At 45.5% G+C, this 21,735-nt stretch overlaps 2 protein-coding genes and 2 long non-coding RNA genes across 6 annotated transcripts; 2 read left to right on the top strand and 2 right to left on the bottom strand.

Moving 5' to 3' along the window:
- Positions 1-7,184: 7,184 nt before the first annotated feature.
- On the bottom strand, positions 7,185-12,158 carry LOC308110405. Of its 2 annotated transcripts, XR_013935390.1 has the most exons (4): positions 11,803-12,158; positions 11,015-11,066; positions 8,863-10,707; positions 7,571-7,747 (listed from the first exon to the last, which is right to left on the bottom strand). It is a non-coding gene; the product is annotated as an uncharacterized lncRNA (long non-coding RNA). The 2 variants fall into 2 exon arrangements; XR_013935389.1 differs by having other exon boundaries at positions 7,185-10,707.
- Positions 8,294-10,324, top strand: LOC308110404 (uncharacterized protein; the record flags this gene model as incomplete). The annotated part of the gene is made up of 2 exons (XM_080464664.1): positions 8,294-9,365; positions 9,576-10,324. The coding sequence occupies 2 exons, from the start codon at positions 8,294-8,296 to the stop codon at positions 10,322-10,324; spliced, it is 1,821 nt and encodes a 606-aa protein (XP_080320790.1).
- A 3,953-nt stretch (positions 12,159-16,111) lies between the features above and the next one.
- On the bottom strand, positions 16,112-21,085 carry LOC308110403. 2 transcript variants are annotated; one of them, XR_013935388.1, is made up of 4 exons: positions 20,730-21,085; positions 19,942-19,993; positions 17,790-19,634; positions 16,498-16,674 (listed from the first exon to the last, which is right to left on the bottom strand). It is a non-coding gene; the product is annotated as an uncharacterized lncRNA (long non-coding RNA). The 2 variants fall into 2 exon arrangements; XR_013935387.1 differs by having other exon boundaries at positions 16,112-19,634.
- LOC308110402 (uncharacterized protein) lies at positions 17,221-19,251 on the top strand (the record flags this gene model as incomplete). The annotated part of the gene is made up of 2 exons (XM_080464663.1): positions 17,221-18,292; positions 18,503-19,251. 2 exons carry the CDS (start codon positions 17,221-17,223, stop codon positions 19,249-19,251), a joined length of 1,821 nt encoding a protein of 606 aa, XP_080320789.1.
- Positions 21,086-21,735: the final 650 nt, after the last annotated feature.

Genomic DNA, 21,735 nt, shown 5'->3' with positions numbered 1-21,735 from the left:
GCGTTTTATTGCACCAACTGCCGCACGGCTCAGCCCACCCAGCTGGGAGGCCACAGGGAATCTCCACCCGGACCACGGGGCCCTGAGCAATCAGTGGGAACAGACGACAGTTTTACACACCGCAGATGCACAAGGTTATATTTCAAATACATCCAACTCATGCACCACTCCAATATTACTGAAGCAGCCATTGAGAACCACACCATTCCACCAGGAATGAGGAGGAAAACCGAACAACTGACAGAATTCATTAAACCGGCCTGCCCAAATGATAAAATCAAAAACCTGATCAGACAGAACACGATTCAGTGGATGGAGCAGAACCTAAAAATACTAAATCAACATTATAATGACAGCATGGATGATTTAAGTACAATAATTGAAGAGCTCCAACCGTTTAGACCACTAGCCTGGCAGGCAGCACGAACCACAGCAAAAAAAAGATTTGGCCCACGTCTCACCACTCTCTCCATACAGATGGCCCTGGATATGATAAAAACAGTATCCAACTTCTGGCCGGACTCCCCCATCCCAGCAAACGCCCCCTCCACTCCGCCGGCCTCCAGTCCTCAACAAGAAGAGAACCAGCGGCCACCTCAAACAACGGGGAGCCGCACCGAGGAGCCGCAGCAGAGGAAGGAGGAACCACCACAACCAGGCCAGAGGGGGGCCAGTCCAGAGACCATCCCGGACCACCCCCGAAGCAAGGCAGGAGGGGAACGACAGCGCCGACGGGGAGCCCAACAACATCCCCCCACCCCACCATCCCGGACTGTCCCGGGCTCAGAAGTACCACTCCCTGAGGCAGTCCGGGTGGTGTTGGACGCAGAGGATCCTCCCCCCCGGCCTACCGAGACCTCCCAGGCTCCCAAACTAACCCAGAGGGACACCTGGAAAAAACGAGCAGGCAGGGGGCCACCAACAACCCCAGTCGGCACTGACCTTCCAGACCTGCGAGGGATGAGAACCACACAACACACGGACTCCTTCCCCAGCACGCTGCAACCCAGGGGCACTAAATATCGCCACCTAAGTACACGGCTAACCCCACCAGCTCAATGTAGGGGGCTTTTAACCTCACCGCAACTCAGACAATTTTAATAAAAAAACTCAATACTCAGCGACGTTCTGTATTTTATAATTTTAGCTTTTTTATAAATTAAAAATATTTTACTCCCCTTCTTCTCTCCTTCTTCCCCCCAATTCCTTACCCCCTCACCCACTTCCCCACCCTAAACCTAACCATCCTCCCTCCTTCCTTTCCTAACCCTAACCCCTCCTTCCCCTTACCTAACCCTAACCAATTTCCCCCCCCCCCCCCCCGACCTAAAACCCAGCCCCTATTCCTACCCTAAACCTAACCATACCCCCCCCCTTTTTCCTTTCCTAACCTTAACCCCTCCTTCCCCTCACCTAACCCTAACCCCCTCCCCCTGCCTAAAACCCAACCCCCTTTCCCATCCTAAACCTAACCACATCCCCTTCTCTCCAAACCACCCCCCCCCTTTTTCCCCCCCCCCTTCCTCCTTGTTTCACCCCTTCCCCAGTAACTTATCAATTTTAAACAAAACCAGGCAAACGTCGACTGTTTTAGGATCCGGAGTTCAATTTTAATTTGGGTGATATCTCTTTTATCTTAATTTAATTTTTTTTAATTATTTATTTCTTTCTTTCTTACCTTTTATTGTAAAAACGTCAGTCTTTTATTTCCCCTTTTAAAGTCATCCACTTGGGGTAATATAGATGAACCCACCTCCTTTTAAACATATGACGATTTTTATGAACACCCGAGGTGAAACTACCCTCTTTTAAAAGGACTGAAGTAATTTTAATATCACAAGGAAACACTTTTTAAATATGGTGTACTGTTGCCCGTGCCTTCCTCTCCTTTGTCCCAAACCTAACCCTAACCCTAACCCTAACCCTAACCCTAACCCTAACCCTAACCCTAACCCTAACCCTAACCCTAACCCTAACCCTAACCCTAACCCTAACCCTAACCCTAACCCTAACCCTAAACCCCTAACCCTAACCCTAACCCTAACCCTAACCCTAACCCTAACCCTAACCCTAACCCTAACCCTAACCCTAACCCTAACCCTAACCCTAACCCTAACCCTAACCCCTAACCCTAACCCTAACCCTAACCCTAACCCTAACCCTAACCCTAACCCCTAACCCTAACCCTAACCCTAACCCTAACCCTAACCCTAACCCTAACCCTAACCCTAACCCTAACCCCTAACCCCTAACCCTAACCCTAACCCTAACCCTAACCCTAACCCTAACCCTAACCCTAACCCTAACCCTAACCCAGTAACTTATCAATTTTAAACAAAACCAGGCAAACGTCGACTGTTTTAGGATCCGGAGTTCAATTTTAATTTGGGTGATATCTCTTTTATCTTAATTTAATTATTTATTTCTTTCTTTCTTACCTTTTATTGTAAAAACGTCAGTCTTTTATTTTCCCTTTTAAAGTCATCCACTTGGGGTAATATAGATGAACCCACCTCCTTTTAAACATATGACGCTTTTTACGAACACCCGAGGTGAAACTACCCTCTTTTAAAAGGACCTATGTATTTTAAATATCACAAGGAAACACTTTTTAAATATGGTGTACTGTTGCCCGTGCCTTCCTCTCCTTTGTCCCAAACCTAACCTTGCCAGAGCCAGCACTATAAATAAGTGTTTTTAACCTACAGATATTTAATTACCTTTTATATTTCTCTTCTTAAACTCTCTTTCCTTCCTTTATTCAGTCAGTTTGTTTTGAGGCTCTGATTCTTTCCAGAGGGGCAATCTACGAGGTGACCACTAGAGGGAGCCAACTTCAAACCTACCAAGGCATACAGGCACCTGGACTACAAACAGGGAGTAAGAGGACAAACTTCCTGTCCAGGCCCCTCCCACTTCCTCAAACCGCCCCCACAAGACCTTCAAAAAGCAGCCAGCAACACATGCAGACTCACCTTGCCCCTGAAGAAGCCGGATAGGCGAAACGTCGGGCCTTTTTAACCTTTTTTCTCTCCTCTTTCGTTTTTATGGAGTAATTTTATGGATTAAAGGATTTGCAATTTTAGACTTTTTTTATTCTGAGCTCAGAATGGGACCTTTTTAGGATGGATACAACGACTTTTTAAAGACCACAGCTCCAACCTCCCACCAGGATACCAGCTACAAACAAAAGGACCACTCAGCCGCAGCCTTGCAACAACCTGACGATCCTCAGGATAACTGACTGCAGGCTTTGGGCCTACTCTGCAGGCTTTGGGCCTACTCTGCAAGCATGGTAAAACTGTAGGTTGGCTGCAAAATGGCACCTTGATTGAACCCCTCTGGGACACAATCATCCTTCTTTCTAAAGGGTTTTAACAACTTTTATCCAATCCTGCTTTTTAGATCCCGGGAGCAGAAGAGTCTAATTTAATTACTTCCGTTTCTAAAAGTTTATCTCCTGTTTTCCTCTCTCCTCTCCCTGGTTTTTAAATTTGTTTTGATAATTTAAATCCACTTTTAAGCTTTATTATTCCTAGTTTTCCTTGTTTAAACAAGAGAGGAAGTAGCTTTTACTGGAGCAGAATATTTTAATCATTACATTAAAAACCTTATTTTAATTTCTTATCACCTCTCTGTTTTTAAGAAAACCTTTAACAAAAAAAACCCTTTTCTTCTTTTTTTGAGAGATATCACCCCCATGGCCTTTTATTGCACCAACTGCCGCACGGCTCAGCCCACCCAGCTGGGAGGCCACAGGGAATCTCCACCCGGACCACGGGGCCCTGAGCAATCAGTGGGAACAGACGACAGTTTTACACACCGCAGATGCACAAAGTTATATTTCAAATACATCCAACTGATGCACCACTCCAATATTACTGAAGCAGCCATTGAGAACCACACTATTCCACCAGGAATGAGGAGGAAAACCGAACAACTGACAGAATTCATTAAACCGGCCTGCCCAAATGATAAAATCAAAAACCTGATCAGACAGAACACGATTCAGTGGATGGAGCAGAACCTAAAAATACTAAATCAACATTATAATGACAGCATGGATGATTTAAGTACAATAATTGAAGAGCTCCAACCGTTTAGACCACTAGCCTGGCAGGCAGCACGAACCACAGCAAAAAAAAGATTTGGCCCACGTCTCACCGCTCTCTCTATACAGATGGCCCTGGATACAATAAAAACAGTATCCAACTTCTGGCCGGACTCCCCCATCCCAGCAAACGCCCCCTCCACTCCGCCGGCCTCCAGTCCTCAACAAGAAGAGAACCAGCGGCCACCTCAAACAACGGGGAGCCGCACCGAGGAGCCGCAGCAGAGGAAGGAGGAACCACCACAACCAGGCCAGAGGGGGGCCAGTCCAGAGACCATCCCGGACCACCCCCGAAGCAAGGCTGGAGGGGAACGACAGCGCCGACGGGGAGCCCAACAACATCCCCCCACCCCACCATCCCGGACTGTCCCGGGCTCAGAAGTACCACTCCCTGAGGCAGTCCGGGTGGTGTTGGACGCAGAGGATCCTCCCCCCCGGCCTACCGAGACCTCCCAGGCTCCCAAACTAACCCAGAGGGACACCTGGAAAAGACGAGCAGGCAGGGGGCCACCAACAACCCCAGTCGGCACTGACCTTCCAGACCTGCGAGGGATGAGAACCACACAACACACGGACTCCTTCCCCAGCACGCTGCAACCCAGGGGCACTAAATATCGCCACCTAAGTACACGGCTAACCCCACCAGCTCAATGTAGGGGGCTTTTAACCTCACCGCAACTCAGACAATTTTAATAAAAAAACTCAATACTCAGCGACGTTCCGTATTTTATAATTTTAGCTTTTTTATAAATTAAAAATATTTTACTCCCCTTCTCTCCTTCTTCCCCCCAATTCCTTACCCCCTCACCCACTTCCCCACCCTAAACCTAACCATCCTCCCTCCTTCCTTTCCTAACCCTAACCCCTCCTTCCCCTTACCTAACCCTAACCAATTCCCCCCCCCCCCCGACCTAAAACCCAGCCCCTATTCCTACCCTAAACCTAACCATACCCCCCACCTTTTTCCTTTCCTAACCTTAACCCCTCCTTCCCCTCACCTAACCCTAACCCCCTCCCCCTGCCTAAAACCCAACCCCCTTTCCCATCCTAAACCTAACCACATCCCCTTCTCTCCAAACCAACCCCCCCCCCTTTCCCCCCCCCCTTCCTCCTTGTTTCACCCCTTCCCCAGTAACTTATCAATTTTAAACAAAACCAGGCAAACGTCGACTGTTTTAGGATCCGGAGTTCAATTTTAATTTGGGTGATATCTCTTTTATCTTAATTTAATTATTTATTTCTTTCTTTCTTACCTTTTATTGTAAAAACGTCAGTCTTTTATTTTCCCTTTTAAAGTCATCCACTTGGGGTAATATAGATGAACCCACCTCCTTTTAAACATATGACGCTTTTTACGAACACCCGAGGTGAAACTACCCTCTTTTAAAAGGACCTATGTATTTTAAATATCACAAGGAAACACTTTTTAAATATGGTGTACTGTTGCCCGTGCCTTCCTCTCCTTTGTCCCAAACCTAACCCTAACCCTAACCCTAACCCTAACCCTAACCCTAACCCTAACCCTAACCCTAACCCTAACCCTAACCCTAACCCTAACCCTAACCCTAAACCCTAACCCTAAACCCTAACCCTAACCCTAACCCTAACCCTAACCCTAACCCTAACCCTAACCCTAACCCTAACCCTAACCCTAACCCAAAACCCCCCCCCCCTTTTTATTTTCCCATCCCCCCTCCCATTCCCCCTTCCTAACCCTAACCATCCCCACTCCCCATACCTAACCCTAACCAAACCCCCCCCCCCCCCCCCCCTTCCCTCAATTTCCCGTTCCCCCCTCCCTTCCCCCTTCCTAACCCTAATCACTCCCACTCCCCATGCCTAACCCTAACCATTCCCACTCCCCATACCTTACCCAAACCCCCCCCCCCCCCTTTTTATTTTCCCATCCCCCCTCCCATTCCCCCTTCCTAACCCTAACCATCCCCACTCCCCATACCTAACCCTAACCACTCCCACTCCCCATGCCTAACCCTAACCATTCCCACTCCCCATACCTAACCCAAAACCCCCCAACCCCCCCCCCCCCCCCCCCCATTTTATTTTTTCGTCCCCCCTCCCATTCCCCCTTCCCAACCCTAACCATCCCCACTCCCCATACCTAACCTTAACCAAACCCTCCCAAACCCCCCCCCCCCCCCCCCCCTCCGCTTCCTTCCAATCACTCCCCCCACTCTTCTTCCACGTACCTTTCACCTTAATCCCCAGCGCATCAGGATCCGGGCGGGTGTTAAATCTTCTCCTCCGCTATGCTCCTTTAAATCCTCAAGAGGGAGCCATTGCCCAACATAAAGAAAATTCTCAACGGCAGTGGCTCCTCAGAAACAAACTACAAAGCAACTTTGGGCTCCTACTTTCCTACTCTCCTACCCCTTCTACTTCACATTTACATCATCTTTCACACACACTATGAGGAATCCTCAATTCTAATTTATTCTACTTTATTTTATTTTAATTTATTTTATTTACTTTTTTTTAAAAAACCTGGGGACACATTCATTTAAATTCATATCACTTACTTCATACACCTTTCTTTTAACAAAAACTTTTCTGGGGTCACTAGTTGCTCTTTTGTAAATTACAGTAGAAATATTTTTTTTTTTTAAAAAAAGAGTCTGTTGCCAATGCCTTTCTCCAAATCATGTTCCAAACCTAACCTTGCTAGAGCCAGACTCATTTCTACAGTACCTGTAAAACGTAACAGAGCAACTACTATTAACGGAACTACCACAAAGGGAGAACCTGTGAAGTAAAAACACTAACTCTTGTGGACATGTACAGAACATAAACTCCATTTAGTTATTTTTATTTTTATTTTCATTTTAGAAACTATGGTGAATTTCTTTTATCTTTTTACCCCCTTCTTTTTTCTTTTTTAAAGAAAAGAAATTATAAACAACCCCCCCCCCCCCCCCCCCCCAATCTTCTCTGTGACAATGGTGTGCGGGTTGTGTTTCTGGTATGGATGCAATTTTAATTTTTACTTTTAATTATTTTTTTTTTTTTTTTTTTTTTTTTTTTTTTTTTTTTTTTTTTTTTATTTTTTTTTTTTTTTAATTTTATTTACCCTGTTTGCAAAACACGATCGTGAATGGAGGGTCTCCCAAAAAAAATACAAATTGATAAAAGACCGGATTATATTACCACCAGGGGGCACCAACCACCAGCAGGTATGGATCACTTGGAACAGGATCAGCATGGACTTCCTGTTGGGAGGAGAGCCCCGCCTTACCGGACACCACTCCCCCTCTTTTCCCTCCAAAAAATCTATAAACACACCAAACACCATCACTGTCTTACCTTTGCCCCTGAGGAAGCCGAGCGGCGAAACGTTGGGCCCCCCCCCCCCCCCTCCCCCTTCTTTTTTTACCCTTTATTTTCAACTTGTGTTTTCTCTTTCGCTATATTTTGCGATTTTTCCTTTTTTCCTTTTTATTCTTTGGACCACATATTGTTTTTTCAAAGGGACTAGGCCCTACATTCACACAAAGCCAGCTTGGCACAGAATTCTTTGTCGGATACGCTGCGAGTGGACTATCATCTCCACAGCCGGAAGAGAGGAGTTCCAACGACACCCCCCCGGGGTCCCCCAATCCTCGAAGGAGACCTACCTCACCCCTAGAAACAAAGGGGACAAGAAAGGACTACAGTGTGTGAGTGTGCATTGACAAATTTTTACAGGCCTCAAACATCCGGAAGGACCCCGCCCGTAGAAGCCGGCCTGCAGGACTCGGGCGTCGAGCAAAACTCTGATGCATGTATGTGGCCTTAAAAAATCCAACAATCTGACGGTACAATTTGTTGTTTTCTTTGAAAAAAAGAAACCCCACGCATAAGCTGGTTAAGTCAGTACTGTGATTAACTTCTTCCTGTTCTCCCTTGATGAGGATTCTTATTACTATGATTGCTTTTGATTTTCTTGTTTAAAAACTCTTCTTGAACACACCTGCCACCTCAACCTATAACCACAGGTCAACGGTTTTTATTTCTCCTCCTTCTTTCTGTGTCATTCCAATTCATGCACTCCCAATTTTAGACTACTTTCTTATCCCCTTTTAATCCACCATCAAATTTATTAGTCAGAAACTTTTCAGGGTTGATAATTAATTCTCTACTCACCTGGAGGCAAAAGGTTTCCTCCCCCCAAAAAAATACTCTGATATTATGTCTATCCCTTTACGCAATAGGTTTTCAGCCTTGTCAACGCAGGGGCGGGAAGACCGCTCAGAACGCCCGCCTGGGCCCCAAGACAAAACACCCACATCTGGTCCAGATGTCCGGAACAGGGCGGCTAACTTAAGCAGTACTAAACGGTATTTTAAGATTCTTCAAACCCTACATCACGCAGAAGTTTTAACCACAGCTAAGGAGACAAAAATATTACCAGCAGGTATGAAGAAAAAAACTGAGAAACTGGCGGCCTTTATCAAGCCTGCATGCCCGAATGAAAGAACCCTCAACAGAATAAAACTAAATACACAGAACTGGATGGAGGCAAACCTCGCCACCTTAAGGGAACATTATGACACCACGCTGGCCGACCTCCTCACAGAAATAATGACTTTTGAACCTGAAGCTTTTAGCAAGGCCCTACAATGGGCCAAACAACGATATGGTAGAAGACTAACAGACAGCTCAGTGACAGAATTTGAATCCATACTAAAACATGGTGCCCCTGGTTGTCCTCATTCTCCTTCTCTTCCAATGGCTGCAAACCCACAGGTGGCACTTACGGAGGAAAACTTCCCCACCCTTCCAGCAACACGGGAAGAGGACCCCCTCCTTTCCGTCGGTGCAGCTTCCCCACGTCCCCAGCGCAGTAATCTGCATAGGGACAGGAAAAGTAAGAACCATACAAACATCAAAGAAATTGCAGTATTTCCAGTGCCACCTTCCGTAACAATAACAGCACAAATACACAGAAACAGTGAAACCTTGGAATCATGTAAGTCTCACATGGGACAGAATATTGGTTCACAATCTCTATTTATCTCTCCGGAACCCAGTTCCTGCCCTCCCTCCCGAGTTACAGCAGAACTTCAGCAGACACTCCTCCCGATTGGGGATCCATTTTCCAACCACCGGGAAGCAATCTTCGGTACAGGACCAGCTAACTCCCCCAGGGTGAGGGAACCACTGGACGTAGGAGATTTCGACAAGAACGATGCAAATTTCCTACAAAAAACATCCACCTTTCCCAGGGAAGAGGACAAACAACAACAGGCCAACCAAACAGGTGAACCCACCATATCAGAACTTGGGATTGCACCGGCCGGGCCCGAGCTGGACCTTGTACTCCCCGAGGAGCATCTTATGACACACCCGGGGCAGAATACAAAGGAACACACAGTAAAAGCAGTATACAGTAATGTTATTGTGGCAAGCTCCGAATTACAAATACTTACCTTGACAGACTCTAATCCAGACACCTTGCCTCCAACTCCAGATTCTCCAACACTGCGATATGATGCGCAGGGGGCGGGACCAAGCGGTGGCAAAAGACACCCATGTACACCAGTCCACGAGGACCCGGGGTTAGCACAACTGATTACGACTGATGGAACGACGGACGAACTCACCACTTCACCGTGCCAGTCTGAGTCTAACTTGAACCACTCGCCCCCCGTTGGGCGACCCAGCCCCCCCACCCCCCGGAGGTCTGAACCTGTAATTCATTGTCATACTGCACAAAAAATTAAAAACTGGGAACTGGAAATAACTAAGCCTGTTCTAATCATTGGGGATTCCAATCTGGCACGACTAACGTCGTTTACACATCCCAAAATCCAAGTGGACAGCTTTCCAGGAGCACAGCTCCATCACATTAAAAAAGTTTTGGAAAAACTAACCCCAGACAATAGAGTTGAAACGGTTGTATTGTCAGTGGGCTTAAATGACTGCCTGAAAAGACTACGACCATTAACGGTGGCAAAGCATTTAAACGCGTGCCTCAATCAGATCGAACGAATCTTCCCGGCAGCTATTTCCCTCGTTCCATTACTCAATTACAGCCCTGAATTAGAGAAGGGTCAAATACAGTGCCTCATGGCCCTGAACGAACACATAGTAAAGAAACACAATTTCTTAACAGACATTAAGGCAGACGTCTTCAAAACCGAAACAACAGACCCAGTGCATTGGACCTGCGAAACGGCAAACACCATTTTAAATCACTGGCTGTCACAGTTAAACTAGTAGGAGGGGAGCCGAATCAATATAGTGCCCCCAGTAACTCTAATGTTACAAATCTATCAAGCCATAACATAAGTGTCTCACAACAGGAACTTCTGGAAAAAGGATTAACCTTTATACCCACACCCAAACCTCCGAAACTGCTAGAACTACGCAAAGAGGTTCACCTCTTTCACAGAAGGCTAAAAATCATGGAATACTTCGAAGGAACAGAATACAATCACTTACCTTTCACTGAACAATCAAACTGGGAACCCCCAGATGAGGCTCTCTCGAAACCCCTCCGGGAGCTTATCCAAAGAGACAAAAACACCCTATCTCACTTGGTAATTCCCCGGGGACGTCCTCCTAATATTACAGAGGACCAACAAAAGGCCTTGGACATCCTGAAAAAAAGGAAAGATATTATTATCAAACCAGCAGATAAGGGAGGCCAAGTGGTAATCCAGAACAGACACGATTACTTTCTGGAGGCCACCAGGCAACTAAATGACCTCAAATACTATGTACCTTTACAAACACCGTTACAGCCTATTACAGCCTCACTCATTCGACCCATGGTGAGGTCTTTATATGACAACAAATTTATCTCAGCCAAACAAATGTACTATCTGCTGGGACCAGCTTCGCCACGTCCTCGCTGCTTTTATTTACTACCTAAAATCCATAAAACTCCGGACACCTGGACCGTACCTTTTAAAATCCCCCCGGGACGTCCAATTGTCAGCGACTGCGGCTCGGAGACCTATAGGTTAGCAGAATACATAGATTACTACATCAATCCATTATCAAAACAACACCCGAGTTATATTAAAGACACATATGATTTTGTTAACAAACTCCGACAACTCAGCGTCCCAGAGGGGACTTTTCTTTTTACCATAGACATCACCTCCTTATACACAAACATTGACACCAGCCTGGGTCTGGAGGCCATCAGGAAGGTCTTTCAACAATATCCAGACCCCGACCGCCCGGATGAAATTATCTATGAAATGCTGCAGGTTACTCTTACTCGCAATGATTTTATTTTCAACAACCAGTGGTATCTTCAAGTATGCGGATGTGCGATGGGCCGGAAATATTCCCCAGCATATGCCGACATATATATGGCGGAGTGGGAGCGGACGGCCCTATTAAAATGCAAGGAACGCCCCCTTCTTTATCTACGTTACTTGGATGACATATTTGGGTTATGGTGCAAGTCAGAGGATTCATTCCAACATTTCCTCCACACCCTCAACACACACCACCCCAACATCAAAATCAAACATAACAAACAATCCTCACATATCGAATATCTGGACACTACAGTTTATTTTCACAATATCAAACACTCTACTAAGGAATTGGGCACCAAAGTATTTTTCAAAGAAACAGACAGACACACACTACTTCATAAAAAGAGTTACCACCCCAAACATACATTCCGGGGGATCATCAAATCCCAACTAATCAGATTTCACAAAATATGTACGCACCAGAAAGACGCAGAGGCAGCTACAGCAGTGTTATTTAAAGCACTAGGACCCAGGGGTTACTCCAAACGCCTCCTTCGGGGAATCAAGGCGGAAGTTCACGGAAGCCTCCTGGGACCAACTCCGTCTAGGCGAACCGAGGGGAGCCCCCTGCTGGTACCTTTTGTTACCACATATCACCAACAATTACATCCGTTTAACCAGGGCCTCCGCAACAGTTTTCAACAACTTCAGCACTCCAAATCTCAAACCGGACAATACAAGATGATTACAGCTTACAAAAGAAATAAAAACTTGGCGGACATCCTGGTTCACTCCCAGTACAAACCGGCAAACAGAATCACTTCTCCTCCAATAAACCACAACTCACCCCCCTACATCTTCAATACGTTATCAGGCAAAGGACTGCCCACAATAACCAACTGGTCTATACACTCCTACAATATAATTTACACCATAGAATGCAAACATTGCAACAGGATATATGTGGGAGAATCCAGAAATTCCATCCGAACCAGGATGTCCCAACACCTGTACCTCATCCGGAATAACAAAGGGGTCAATTCCCTCCATAAACACTTCCAGGAAGTAGGGGCTCACTGCCTCGTTTATAGAGTTGTGGAGCAGAATACCAACTGGTCCACAGGACAAAGGAAACACAGAGAAAAAGTATGGATCCAGAAATTAGAGACCGTTTCCCCTCTGGGCCTAAATGAAAGATCGGGCCCCTAGAGAAAGAAAGGGAAATCTTTAAAGTAGCCTAAAGTTGTTTCTTCTGGACCCTGAAACCACCTTTTCTCACCTTCCCCCCTTTTTTTTCCCTCTTTTAATTGCCTTTCCTTAATAGAGAGGTGAAATCTTGCACCAGCCCGGAGCTTAGCCAAAAAAAACAAAAGTTTAAAATTGATTAACCTTTTTATAAAAAAATTTTTTTGTATATTTATTCAGCCTGGTCAAAAAATTTAATATATGAAATTACCCTTACAAATTGTGAAATTACGATTTGAATAAATCCCCCCCCCCCCTTTTTGGTTTTTAAAAAAAACAAAGCCGACCTCTCCTCCTCTTGAATTTCAAACAGTTTTAAATAAAGCTCTGCGACATATTGAAGTGACTAACTGACTTATATTTTCTTTGTTTGATACTGACAAAATGTGTGAATTTTTTTCTTCAAAATAAATCAAAGTAGGACCAGACGTCGGCTTTACTGTTAGAACCCAGATTGCTCTTGAATATCTATATATTTCTATATTTATAGTCACCAACTGAAGCACTTTATGGCCCTATGCCAGGCCCCTTTTAACAAAATATTAAAAGAATAATGAGGAATTGACCATTTCCCTTCTGATTGGTCAAAGACTCAGGAGCCAGAACCGAGTAGAACAGGCAACATGTATCATATGCACTGTTGACATGGAATGTTTTCTCACTGCTTGTGACTTTTTTGTATATGGGAATTGAACTGCATTAGTTGGAATGTTTATTAATTATTTACTATGTTTTACAGTTGCCTGGACAATAAGGTTCTGGCTCCTTCCCTTGCACTAAACGAACCCCAACCCCCCCCCCCCCCCCCCCCTTCCTTCCCTTCCTATTACCCTTCCCAATTCCTTCACCTAACCCTAACCATTCCCACTCCCCATACCTAACCCTAACCAAACCCCCCCCCCCCAAATCTCCCGTTCCCCCCTCCCTTCCCCCTTCCTAACCCTAATCACTCCCACTCCCCATGCCTAACCCTAACCATTCCCACTCCCCATACCTTACCCAACCCCCCCCCCTTTTTATTTTCCCATCCCCCCTCCCTTCCCCCTTCCTAACCCTAATCACTCCCACTCCCCATGCCTAACCCTAACCATTCCCACTCCCCATACCTTACCCAAACCCCCCCCCCCCTTTTTATTTTCCCATCCCCCCTCCCATTCCCCCTTCCTAACCCTAACCATCCCCACTCCCCATACCTAACCCTAACCAAACCCCCCCCCCCCCTTCCCTCAATTTCCCGTTCCCCCCTCCCTTCCCCCTTCCTAACCCTAATCACTCCCACTCCCCATGCCTAACCCTAACCATTCCCACTCCCCATACCTTACCCAAACCCCCCCCCCCTTTTTATTTTCCCATCCCCCCTCCCATTCCCCCTTCCTAACCCTAACCATCCCCACTCCCCATACCTAACCCTAACCACTCCCACTCCCCATGCCTAACCCTAACCATTCCCACTCCCCATACCTAACCCAAAACCCCCCAAACCCCCCCCCCCCCCCCCCCCCTCCGCTTCCTTCCAATCACTCCCCCCACTCTTCTTCCACGTACCTTTCACCTTAATCCCCAGCGCATCAGGATCCGGGCGGGTGTTAAATCTTCTCCTCCGCTATGCTCCTTTAAATCCTCAAGAGGGAGCCATTGCCCAACATAAAGAAAATTCTCAACGGCAGTGGCTCCTCAGAAACAAACTACAAAGCAACTTTGGGCTCCTACTTTCCTACTCTCCTACCCCTTCTACTTCACATTTACATCATCTTTCACACACACTATGAGGAATCCTCAATTCTAATTTATTCTACTTTATTTTATTTTAATTTATTTTATTTACTTTTTTTTAAAAACCTGGGGACACATTCATTTAAATTCATATCACTTACTTCATACACCTTTCTTTTAACAAAAACTTTTCTGGGGTCACTAGTTGCTCTTTTGTAAATTACAGTAGAAATATTTTTTTTAAAAAAAGAGTCTGTTGCCAATGCCTTTCTCCAAATCATGTTCCAAACCTAACCCTAACCCTAACCCTAACCCCTAACCCTAACCCTAACCCTAACCCTAACCCTAACCCTAACCCTAACCCTAACCCTAACCCCTAACCCTAACCCTAACCCTAACCCTAACCCTAACCCTAACCCTAACCCAAAACCCCCCCCCCCTTTTTATTTTCCCATCCCCCCTCCCATTCCCCCTTCCTAACCCTAACCATCCCCACTCCCCATACCTAACCCTAACCAAACCCCCCCCCCCCCCCCCCCCCTTCCCTCAATTTCCCGTTCCCCCCTCCCTTCCCCCTTCCTAACCCTAATCACTCCCACTCCCCATGCCTAACCCTAACCATTCCCACTCCCCATACCTTACCCAAACCCCCCCCCCCCCTTTTTATTTTCCCATCCCCCCTCCCATTCCCCCTTCCTAACCCTAACCATCCCCACTCCCCATACCTAACCCTAACCACTCCCACTCCCCATGCCTAACCCTAACCATTCCCACTCCCCATACCTAACCCAAAACCCCCCAACCCCCCCCCCCCCCCCCATTTTATTTTTTCGTCCCCCCTCCCATTCCCCCTTCCCAACCCTAACCATCCCCACTCCCCATACCTAACCTTAACCAAACCCTCCCAAACCCCCCCCCCCCCCCCCCCCCCTCCGCTTCCTTCCAATCACTCCCCCCACTCTTCTTCCACGTACCTTTCACCTTAATCCCCAGCGCATCAGGATCCGGGCGGGTGTTAAATCTTCTCCTCCGCTATGCTCCTTTAAATCCTCAAGAGGGAGCCATTGCCCAACATAAAGAAAATTCTCAACGGCAGTGGCTCCTCAGAAACAAACTACAAAGCAACTTTGGGCTCCTACTTTCCTACTCTCCTACCCCTTCTACTTCACATTTACATCATCTTTCACACACACTATGAGGAATCCTCAATTCTAATTTATTCTACTTTATTTTATTTTAATTTATTTTATTTACTTTTTTTTAAAAAACCTGGGGACACATTCATTTAAATTCATATCACTTACTTCATACACCTTTCTTTTAACAAAAACTTTTCTGGGGTCACTAGTTGCTCTTTTGTAAATTACAGTAGAAATATTTTTTTTTTTTAAAAAAAGAGTCTGTTGCCAATGCCTTTCTCCAAATCATGTTCCAAACCTAACCTTGCTAGAGCCAGACTCATTTCTACAGTACCTGTAAAACTTAACAGAGCAACTACTATTAACGGAACTACCACAAAGGGAGAACCTGTGAAGTAAAAACACTAACTCTTGTGGACATGTACAGAACATAAACTCCATTTAGTTATTTTTATTTTTATTTTCATTTTAGAAACTATGGTGAATTTCTTTTATCTTTTTACCCCCTTCTTTTTTCTTTTTTAAAGAAAAGAAATTATAAACAACCCCCCCCCCCCCCCCCCCCCCCCAATCTTCTCTGTGACAATGGTGTGCGGGTTGTGTTTCTGGTATGGATGCAATTTTAATTTTTACTTTTAATTTTTTTTTTTTTTTTTTTTTTTTTTTTTTTTTTTTTTTTTTTTTTTTTTTTTAATTTTATTTACCCTGTTTGCAAAACACGATCGTGAATGGAGGGTCTCCCAAAAAAAATACAAATTGATAAAAGACCGGATTATATTACCACCAGGGGGCACCAACCACCAGCAGGTATGGATCACTTGGAACAGGATCAGCATGGACTTCCTGTTGGGAGGAGAGCCCCGCCTTACCGGACACCACTCCCCCTCTTTTCCCTCCAAAAAATCTATAAACACACCAAACACCATCACTGTCTTACCTTTGCCCCTGAGGAAGCCGAGCGGCGAAACGTTGGGCCCCCCCCCCCCCCCTCCCCCTTCTTTTTTTACCCTTTATTTTCAACTTGTGTTTTCTCTTTCGCTATATTTTGCGATTTTTCCTTTTTTCCTTTTTATTCTTTGGACCACATATTGTTTTTTCAAAGGGACTAGGCCCTACATTCACACAAAGCCAGCTTGGCACAGAATTCTTTGTCGGATACGCTGCGAGTGGACTATCATCTCCACAGCCGGAAGAGAGGAGTTCCAACGACACCCCCCCGGGGTCCCCCAATCCTCGAAGGAGACCTACCTCACCCCTAGAAACAAAGGGGACAAGAAAGGACTACAGTGTGTGAGTGTGCATTGACAAATTTTTACAGGCCTCAAACATCCGGAAGGACCCCGCCCGTAGAAGCCGGCCTGCAGGACTCGGGCGTCGAGCAAAACTCTGATGCATGTATGTGGCCTTAAAAAATCCAACAATCTGACGGTACAATTTGTTGTTTTCTTTGAAAAAAAGAAACCCCACGCATAAGCTGGTTAAGTCAGTACTGTGATTAACTTCTTCCTGTTCTCCCTTGATGAGGATTCTTATTACTATGATTGCTTTTGATTTTCTTGTTTAAAAACTCTTCTTGAACACACCTGCCACCTCAACCTATAACCACAGGTCAACGGTTTTTATTTCTCCTCCTTCTTTCTGTGTCATTCCAATTCATGCACTCCCAATTTTAGACTACTTTCTTATCCCCTTTTAATCCACCATCAAATTTATTAGTCAGAAACTTTTCAGGGTTGATAATTAATTCTCTACTCACCTGGAGGCAAAAGGTTTCCTCCCCCCAAAAAAATACTCTGATATTATGTCTATCCCTTTACGCAATAGGTTTTCAGCCTTGTCAACGCAGGGGCGGGAAGACCGCTCAGAACGCCCGCCTGGGCCCCAAGACAAAACACCCACATCTGGTCCAGATGTCCGGAACAGGGCGGCTAACTTAAGCAGTACTAAACGGTATTTTAAGATTCTTCAAACCCTACATCACGCAGAAGTTTTAACCACAGCTAAGGAGACAAAAATATTACCAGCAGGTATGAAGAAAAAAACTGAGAAACTGGCGGCCTTTATCAAGCCTGCATGCCCGAATGAAAGAACCCTCAACAGAATAAAACTAAATACACAGAACTGGATGGAGGCAAACCTCGCCACCTTAAGGGAACATTATGACACCACGCTGGCCGACCTCCTCACAGAAATAATGACTTTTGAACCTGAAGCTTTTAGCAAGGCCCTACAATGGGCCAAACAACGATATGGTAGAAGACTAACAGACAGCTCAGTGACAGAATTTGAATCCATACTAAAACATGGTGCCCCTGGTTGTCCTCATTCTCCTTCTCTTCCAATGGCTGCAAACCCACAGGTGGCACTTACGGAGGAAAACTTCCCCACCCTTCCAGCAACACGGGAAGAGGACCCCCTCCTTTCCGTCGGTGCAGCTTCCCCACGTCCCCAGCGCAGTAATCTGCATAGGGACAGGAAAAGTAAGAACCATACAAACATCAAAGAAATTGCAGTATTTCCAGTGCCACCTTCCGTAACAATAACAGCACAAATACACAGAAACAGTGAAACCTTGGAATCATGTAAGTCTCACATGGGACAGAATATTGGTTCACAATCTCTATTTATCTCTCCGGAACCCAGTTCCTGCCCTCCCTCCCGAGTTACAGCAGAACTTCAGCAGACACTCCTCCCGATTGGGGATCCATTTTCCAACCACCGGGAAGCAATCTTCGGTACAGGACCAGCTAACTCCCCCAGGGTGAGGGAACCACTGGACGTAGGAGATTTCGACAAGAACGATGCAAATTTCCTACAAAAAACATCCACCTTTCCCAGGGAAGAGGACAAACAACAACAGGCCAACCAAACAGGTGAACCCACCATATCAGAACTTGGGATTGCACCGGCCGGGCCCGAGCTGGACCTTGTACTCCCCGAGGAGCATCTTATGACACACCCGGGGCAGAATACAAAGGAACACACAGTAAAAGCAGTATACAGTAATGTTATTGTGGCAAGCTCCGAATTACAAATACTTACCTTGACAGACTCTAATCCAGACACCTTGCCTCCAACTCCAGATTCTCCAACACTGCGATATGATGCGCAGGGGGCGGGACCAAGCGGTGGCAAAAGACACCCATGTACACCAGTCCACGAGGACCCGGGGTTAGCACAACTGATTACGACTGATGGAACGACGGACGAACTCACCACTTCACCGTGCCAGTCTGAGTCTAACTTGAACCACTCGCCCCCCGTTGGGCGACCCAGCCCCCCCACCCCCCGGAGGTCTGAACCTGTAATTCATTGTCATACTGCACAAAAAATTAAAAACTGGGAACTGGAAATAACTAAGCCTGTTCTAATCATTGGGGATTCCAATCTGGCACGACTAACGTCGTTTACACATCCCAAAATCCAAGTGGACAGCTTTCCAGGAGCACAGCTCCATCACATTAAAAAAGTTTTGGAAAAACTAACCCCAGACAATAGAGTTGAAACGGTTGTATTGTCAGTGGGCTTAAATGACTGCCTGAAAAGACTACGACCATTAACGGTGGCAAAGCATTTAAACGCGTGCCTCAATCAGATCGAACGAATCTTCCCGGCAGCTATTTCCCTCGTTCCATTACTCAATTACAGCCCTGAATTAGAGAAGGGTCAAATACAGTGCCTCATGGCCCTGAACGAACACATAGTAAAGAAACACAATTTCTTAACAGACATTAAGGCAGACGTCTTCAAAACCGAAACAACAGACCCAGTGCATTGGACCTGCGAAACGGCAAACACCATTTTAAATCACTGGCTGTCACAGTTAAACTAGTAGGAGGGGAGCCGAATCAATATAGTGCCCCCAGTAACTCTAATGTTACAAATCTATCAAGCCATAACATAAGTGTCTCACAACAGGAACTTCTGGAAAAAGGATTAACCTTTATACCCACACCCAAACCTCCGAAACTGCTAGAACTACGCAAAGAGGTTCACCTCTTTCACAGAAGGCTAAAAATCATGGAATACTTCGAAGGAACAGAATACAATCACTTACCTTTCACTGAACAATCAAACTGGGAACCCCCAGATGAGGCTCTCTCGAAACCCCTCCGGGAGCTTATCCAAAGAGACAAAAACACCCTATCTCACTTGGTAATTCCCCGGGGACGTCCTCCTAATATTACAGAGGACCAACAAAAGGCCTTGGACATCCTGAAAAAAAGGAAAGATATTATTATCAAACCAGCAGATAAGGGAGGCCAAGTGGTAATCCAGAACAGACACGATTACTTTCTGGAGGCCACCAGGCAACTAAATGACCTCAAATACTATGTACCTTTACAAACACCGTTACAGCCTATTACAGCCTCACTCATTCGACCCATGGTGAGGTCTTTATATGACAACAAATTTATCTCAGCCAAACAAATGTACTATCTGCTGGGACCAGCTTCGCCACGTCCTCGCTGCTTTTATTTACTACCTAAAATCCATAAAACTCCGGACACCTGGACCGTACCTTTTAAAATCCCCCCGGGACGTCCAATTGTCAGCGACTGCGGCTCGGAGACCTATAGGTTAGCAGAATACATAGATTACTACATCAATCCATTATCAAAACAACACCCGAGTTATATTAAAGACACATATGATTTTGTTAACAAACTCCGACAACTCAGCGTCCCAGAGGGGACTTTTCTTTTTACCATAGACATCACCTCCTTATACACAAACATTGACACCAGCCTGGGTCTGGAGGCCATCAGGAAGGTCTTTCAACAATATCCAGACCCCGACCGCCCGGATGAAATTATCTATGAAATGCTGCAGGTTACTCTTACTCGCAATGATTTTATTTTCAACAACCAGTGGTATCTTCAAGTATGCGGATGTGCGATGGGCCGGAAATATTCCCCAGCATATGCCGACATATATATGGCGGAGTGGGAGCGGACGGCCCTATTAAAATGCAAGGAACGCCCCCTTCTTTATCTACGTTACTTGGATGACATATTTGGGTTATGGTGCAAGTCAGAGGATTCATTCCAACATTTCCTCCACACCCTCAACACACACCACCCCAACATCAAAATCAAACATAACAAACAATCCTCACATATCGAATATCTGGACACTACAGTTTATTTTCACAATATCAAACACTCTACTAAGGAATTGGGCACCAAAGTATTTTTCAAAGAAACAGACAGACACACACTACTTCATAAAAAGAGTTACCACCCCAAACATACATTCCGGGGGATCATCAAATCCCAACTAATCAGATTTCACAAAATATGTACGCACCAGAAAGACGCAGAGGCAGCTACAGCAGTGTTATTTAAAGCACTAGGACCCAGGGGTTACTCCAAACGCCTCCTTCGGGGAATCAAGGCGGAAGTTCACGGAAGCCTCCTGGGACCAACTCCGTCTAGGCGAACCGAGGGGAGCCCCCTGCTGGTACCTTTTGTTACCACATATCACCAACAATTACATCCGTTTAACCAGGGCCTCCGCAACAGTTTTCAACAACTTCAGCACTCCAAATCTCAAACCGGACAATACAAGATGATTACAGCTTACAAAAGAAATAAAAACTTGGCGGACATCCTGGTTCACTCCCAGTACAAACCGGCAAACAGAATCACTTCTCCTCCAATAAACCACAACTCACCCCCCTACATCTTCAATACGTTATCAGGCAAAGGACTGCCCACAATAACCAACTGGTCTATACACTCCTACAATATAATTTACACCATAGAATGCAAACATTGCAACAGGATATATGTGGGAGAATCCAGAAATTCCATCCGAACCAGGATGTCCCAACACCTGTACCTCATCCGGAATAACAAAGGGGTCAATTCCCTCCATAAACATTTCCAGGAAGTAGGGGCTCACTGCCTCGTTTATAGAGTTGTGGAGCAGAATACCAACTGGTCCACAGGACAAAGGAAACACAGAGAAAAAGTATGGATCCAGAAATTAGAGACCGTTTCCCCTCTGGGCCTAAATGAAAGATCGGGCCCCTAGAGAAAGAAAGGGAAATCTTTAAAGTAGCCTAAAGTTGTTTCTTCTGGACCCTGAAACCACCTTTTCTCACCTTCCCCCCTTTTTTTTCCCTCTTTTAATTGCCTTTCCTTAATAGAGAGGTGAAATCTTGCACCAGCCCGGAGCTTAGCCAAAAAAAACAAAAGTTTAAAATTGATTAACCTTTTTATAAAAAAATTTTTTTGTATATTTATTCAGCCTGGTCAAAAAATTTAATATATGAAATTACCCTTACAAATTGTGAAATTACGATTTGAAT

The sequence above is a fragment of the Lipophrys pholis genome (assembly GCF_963383615.2).
Source record: "Lipophrys pholis genome assembly, chromosome: 5".
In the NCBI taxonomy this organism is placed as follows: Eukaryota; Metazoa; Chordata; class Actinopteri; order Blenniiformes; family Blenniidae; genus Lipophrys; species Lipophrys pholis.
The sequence above is the reverse complement of the archived record's forward strand: the minus strand, read 5'-3'. Positions and strand labels throughout refer to the sequence as shown.